General features: G+C 25.4%; 1 protein-coding gene across 3 annotated transcripts in view; it reads right to left on the reverse strand.

Moving 5' to 3' along the window:
• The window catches only part of LOC145193655 (C-Maf-inducing protein-like), a 28,747-nt gene extending 23,379 nt beyond the window's left edge, over positions 1-5,368 (reverse strand). Inside the window, exons 1-5 of one of the 3 annotated variants that reach the window (XM_090068373.1) lie at positions 5,236-5,368; positions 4,972-5,080; positions 3,943-4,237; positions 584-706; positions 208-258 (exon numbers count right to left, since the gene is read on the reverse strand). In XM_090068373.1, the coding sequence (XP_089924499.1) occupies positions 208-258; positions 584-706; positions 3,943-4,176 (408 nt within the window). In that variant the 5' untranslated portion in view covers positions 4,177-4,237; positions 4,972-5,080; positions 5,236-5,368. Of the gene's footprint in view, positions 1-207; positions 259-583; positions 707-3,942; positions 4,238-4,971; positions 5,130-5,235 lie in introns of those variants that run through there. The other 2 variants (XM_090068372.1, XM_090068374.1) reach the window with 2 other exon arrangements.
• Positions 5,369-6,000: the final 632 nt, after the last annotated feature.

Raw genomic sequence — 6,000 nt, forward strand, 5'->3', positions numbered from 1 at the left:
GCAGAACGACATAAACATTTTGTAAACTGAAAACAAAAAGAAGGAGGTATTTCAACCCCAGGCTTACTAACTATACTCAACCTATACCAGCATTAAAGAAAGTGCAGCCAAAGCATTGATTTCATAATTATATTATAACTATATATCTTATTTTCTTTATAGCTACTAAATTTTAAATAAAAAATAAAATAATCTATTAAACCAAACCTTCCACAAAATTGAATTTAACCAACAATGTGATTGGTATATGCTGTTTGTCTAAAACAAAAAAAAAAAAGGCTTAATTAAAATAAAAATGGAGAAAAAGCTTCCTAAAATAAAAAATAATTTCTAAATGGTTTTCTAAATTAATAACCTTTTACAAAGAAAGAAATGTAACCATTAGTTAAAGAAACTGCCCTAAAACTTAAAAGGTTAATCTTTTTAAACAAATATAAAAAAAAAAATTCTTAAAAATTATATAGAAAAAAATAACTGATTTTGAATTATTTTACAAAATACTATTTATCTAAATAAGTAGATAAAATTTACACATACAGGCCAGGAAGTATTTGCATACCTTTCATAACAACAAAAAGCACACCTGTATTAATAAAGAACCAGAAGAAGGTATACTGATATGAATAATATGACTAGACTTCTTGTTGCAAATTACCACATCTTTTATTTCTGTGTAGTCTAAGCCATGCGCCATAAAACCTTTAGGCTAAAAGGTAATTCAAGTGTTTCTTATAATTTTTATCAATATTATCTTTAAATTTCCTAAAAATCTCAAATGATTACCATTTAAGTTTTCTCTGCACATTAATTCTAGAAAAAACTCAGTTGCAACTTTTATTAAAAAAAAAATTGCGAAATTTGCAGAAGAAAGATTATTGGCTTAGATGAAAGAAGAGACATCATTTATTATTTAAAAAACAGATCTCAGTAAAGTATTTTTATAACTCAAATTACTAATATTAATGTTGGAAAGAAAACTTTTTTGCAAAGCACAAATATAAAATGCATTAACAATAAACGTAACTTATGTAAAGACCTCATTTACATTAGTAATCATATTAGGATAATTAGGATAATTGATGCATTTAACTTTAAAATTAATCTAGAATAATCCAACAAATCACAACAAAAGTCCAAAGTATCAAAAATATTTGAATGAAAGGCACTAAAATCAAGCTTACACAACACATTTCTTAAATTTAACTTAATGCAACCAACTATAACAAACTATTCTTAAAGAATAGTTTGTTATAGTTGGTTGCATAAAGTTAAATCAATTGGCAATATTTAAGGAATTGAAGAAAAAACATTAAGATACTCCAGAAGTTATTTTGCCTCAAATAGACTGGGCTGAAAATGCTAAATGAACCTCAGGCTACACAACAGCACCATTCAAAAAAGTTTTTTGCAATCTTTTGAACAAAAGAAGCCTCATTTAACACAAAGATATCATGACTGCAATAGTTGCATTTGAAAGAAAATCAGAGAAACTTTTCCGGCATTTTCTTGCTGTAATGCTCAAAAAAGATTTCTTATTATCACTATATTTAAATACTTTTTTTTATAAAATTGCAGTGTGTTAAACTAACTGTAGTATATTTAACTAAATTTTTTATAAAATTGCAATGATGTTTTACTAACAAAATTTAGACTTACAGAAAATATTTTTAAAGATGAAATTGTTAATCAAAATCAATACTTTTATATTTAGATTAAAAAATGGATTCAATTATGTATGGCTAGAACTCTTTTAAAGAAATTACCTAACATCTTTTTTTATAGGCAAAACTATTGTTTTGTTCAGCAGAATGTTTAAATGCAATTTTTATAAAATATATTTCTTTTGTCTGAAATTTGATCAAGCAAATCATCTTGATGCAAGCTTATTTTAACTTGAAGTATTGTAGAACTGAAGACTGGTGTTGCATATCATAAATGTCAAAGATACCTTTTTTAGTACCATCAGTAACTGACTTTTAAATGCAATAATTGTTAACTGGGTAATTCGATATCCAAATTACTATCAAACACTTAAAATACTTTGGTTTTTAACTTTCTACCACCTTGGTAGAATGTTTAAAACCAAAAAATCAAAAAATCTAAATTGTCAACATGTGTTTCAACATTGCTTGATTTGAAATTGTTATAAGTATAAAAAATCTAAAAACTTGAATATCCAATTTTAAGTTTCTGTTTTTATCTAAAAATTTAACATCCAATAATAAAGATAAATTAATTTTCAAGGAGTTGCACTGCACAATGTCAAAATCATGAATATTTTATAAACCTTTTATCATTAAATTGATTTCAATATTGGTACACAAAGGATATTCCCCCCCCCCCCCAAATATCAAGGTAAGTTTTCCCCTAAAATATTATAGAGGTTGTAAAATGATTATCAGCAATTGCTAGTATGCAAAGACCTTTAAGTAATCAAATACTAAAGAAATTTTTTTAACAAAATTGAAAAAGTTGAATAACATTCCTGAAAATCTTAAAGCTTTCTTTATAAAATGTAAGACAATCCCAGTTACAAGACATTTTCATCACTTAAACCCAATATCTAATGATACTTTTAGCTTAAACAAACAAGGGAGAAATACATTGTAAGGGAAAAAATGTCATACAAAATACAATTATCTATCTTATTTTTATGTGAGATTTCTTCCCTTAAAAGTTAAGCAATTTTAATAGATTCCTCTATCTTAAATTCACTAGATGCCAACTTTTAGCTAGTCAGAGAAACTACATACAAAGCTATTGATAAAAGTAGAAAATCATTTTTTACAGCAAGTGTAGAGACTGCCATATGGTAAACTTTAACAAACAATATCTCTGAAACCACTAGGAATTGGATATTCAGAGTTTTTATATATTTTTTTAAAGTTGTAATAATTTTTCTGAGAATTCTACAAATCAAGCAATGGTGAAATACAAGGTGACATATGGCCTGGGAAAATTCAATGAAATTACCCTACTAGAAGTGATTTATTGTTTAGCTGCTCACTAACATTACTGATGATTTCAACTGAAAAGGTTGTTTCATTTCAGTTTTAATGATAGAAGAAACAACAGACATTCTTCACAACTATTTAACCATTATAGGTGCAAAAACTGTTGTGGAACTGCTTTCTTTTCAGAGCCTGTTGAAATATTTGTTTCACATTTTATATAACTATTGAAAAAAAAATGCTTCCAATGCATTTTTCTTTTCCTACTTGTTATTAAATTATATAAAAATTAAAAAATAAAATTAAAAAAACAAAAACAACTGAGCTTTAAATTTTACTGAGAAAATCTTCTTTACAGATTTGTTGTATATGGAAAAGCACTTGGTAAGTCAAGTGCTTCCAGTTTATAGCATGGCTTAAGCATATATTGGAAACCATGCTTAAATATTTTAAAATCTTTTTATTAAAAAACTTATTACTTTTAGAAGTATTTTTTATAAAGTGAAGATCTTTTTGAGCTCTTCATAAATTAGATTGATACTAAGACCGAGAGATTAATCCAGATTTTAAACATCCTGCCACAGTGTTACTTTTTTCAGGTTTGTTATCTATTCTTTTACATTGTATTACCAAATATAAACTTAAAAAAAAAAAAAAAAAAAAAAGAGAATACAGGTAAATATTAAGTACAATAAACAATCAAATATATCTTTAGTTTATACCAAAAGAAAATGAAGAAACCAGAGCAATAATGTTTTTGGAAAGAAAACAAGAACATGATTATATGTTACATACATACATGCATACATACAAAAATACATAGATACTGATAAATGTTATTTATCATTTATAATACAATCAAAAATCTAATACTAATGCTATTACCATACTTTGGGTAAAATCATAAAATTATTCCTTATGTAAAAAAATAACAATACTAATAAGAAACTGACAAAAAGCACTATATACACTTTAATATAGATTTACTTACTGTCTTAGAGTGAAGACAAATTTCATCTAAAACAATTTTGTGTGTTTCCCAACGTCTCAAATGTTTTGATGAAATTATTTTTTGAATTAGTGTTTTGTTGTGAAAAAGTCTGCAAACATTAACCTCTGCTTCATGAATTAAAGAAAATTTTGATGCTGGACTTGCAGAACTTGCACGACATAGCATATGTTTTTTAACTCCTTCTTTTGGCAATAAGAACTCTTTGCCATCCATTTTAAACGTCTTCTTATTTTGCTTTTGTTTTAAGAATATACTGCACAGTTAATTATGAAAGCTAATAGGAAGAGTACATAAAATTATAGAGATCAGTAATTATCATGATCATACTTTACAGTCATTCTTTAATCACTGCTGTGATAAACATTCAATTCTTTTAAGGAAAAAAGACATTCAACTAAAAGGTTCCTTAAAAATATTGAGAGCTTGACCTCATTTTTACTTACTGAATTTTATCTTAATTCATATATATATATATATATATATATATATATATATATATATATATATATATATATATATATATATATATATATATATATATATATATATATATATAACTACTGAGTTTAAACTTGATATAGCTTCTAGCACGTTAAATTAAAATAGAAATAAAAAGTATCTAGGCTCATCATTTTTACTATGATCTTTACTATTTTTATTGTTATAATTATTATATCATCACCATTATCATAATAATTCTGATTGTTCATATTTTTCTTCTTCTATTATTATTATTATTATTATTATTATTATTATTATTATTATTATTATTATTATTATTATTAATATTACTATCATCGTTTTTATTGTTATTATTATCATCGTTTTTGTTATTATTTATAGCTTGTATATACTTACCGATATAGCCAGCTGATATTATTATCAATTTAAATTTATTAATTTACAGTTAACTTGTAAAACTAACGAAGTATAAATTGCAACAGCCTGCGTTTTAGATACAAGATTTAAATGCTTTGATGTTTTTCAGTGAAAATAACTTATATTCACCTTGTTAGAATGTAACTACCAATCTGTTTTGTTTATCACGTAATCAAAACCATTAGTAAAACAACAAAAACTTTCTTGGGCATTCTTTTCAACGCTTTTAATACCTAACCTAGATACAAACAGATTAATCGTAAAATAATATTATCTCAATTTTTTTTTTAATCGAAAAATGTAGCAATAGCGGTTAATGCGTACTGTTGACAGTTTACACTATTATGAAAGAATCACATGGAGTCGAATATGATAAGATAAATCCGTACGTACTTGAACTCCGCTAAGTTCATAATAGATACAAACTCAGATCGAATACTTTGTTTCCTAAAATAAAACCGAGTATTGTTAGTACATTCGAAATGTATTAAAACAACGTTGAAGAGTGAAGTAATTGTTTGTTAACAAAGCAAAAAACATCAGGCATGCGCAAACGGTTACTTATTTTTTGGTACAGATTGTGATGTAAATATTTTCGTTAAAACGTAACTATTTTTTCGCACGTACGGAAAAGTTCTGATAAAGAAAAAATTTTCAGCAAAAATAGCAGCATTTGTTTGATCTGATAACCATTTATTTACTTATAAGTTTATATAAATGTGCATATATATATATATATATATATATAAAAAAGCAAATGCTAAGCCATGAGATATCATTTTAATTAATGAACTTTTTTTCCTTGTCTAGTCGAAAAATAAAAAACCCCAACTGCATTTTTATTTTGAAAAACGTGAAAACATTTAACTTCATAAATTCTCAAGTGATTCATTGTTTTCAAATATTTTCATTTTGATTTGGGAAGTTTGTTTATCAAGTCCTGCGCCATGCCGCAATTTTGCGTGATAAGTGGAGAAACTAATGAAATGGTGGTCTTTCTAAATACTCTTTTGAAAATATTCATTTAGAAAGAGAATACAAAGAAAATACAAAGAAAAATTATTCAGGGTGTCCTGATAACTTTATGATCTACAAATTTTATAATTGCAAAATTTCGGTCTTTTCTTTTTTCTTAGCAGTTTCTTTTAATGAACTTGA

This window comes from Hydra viridissima, unplaced genomic scaffold, assembly GCF_058129835.1.
Source record: "Hydra viridissima isolate aposymbiotic clone 2 unplaced genomic scaffold, HvirCarnegie_v1 scaffold_12, whole genome shotgun sequence".
NCBI classification, from domain to species: domain Eukaryota; kingdom Metazoa; phylum Cnidaria; class Hydrozoa; order Anthoathecata; family Hydridae; genus Hydra; species Hydra viridissima.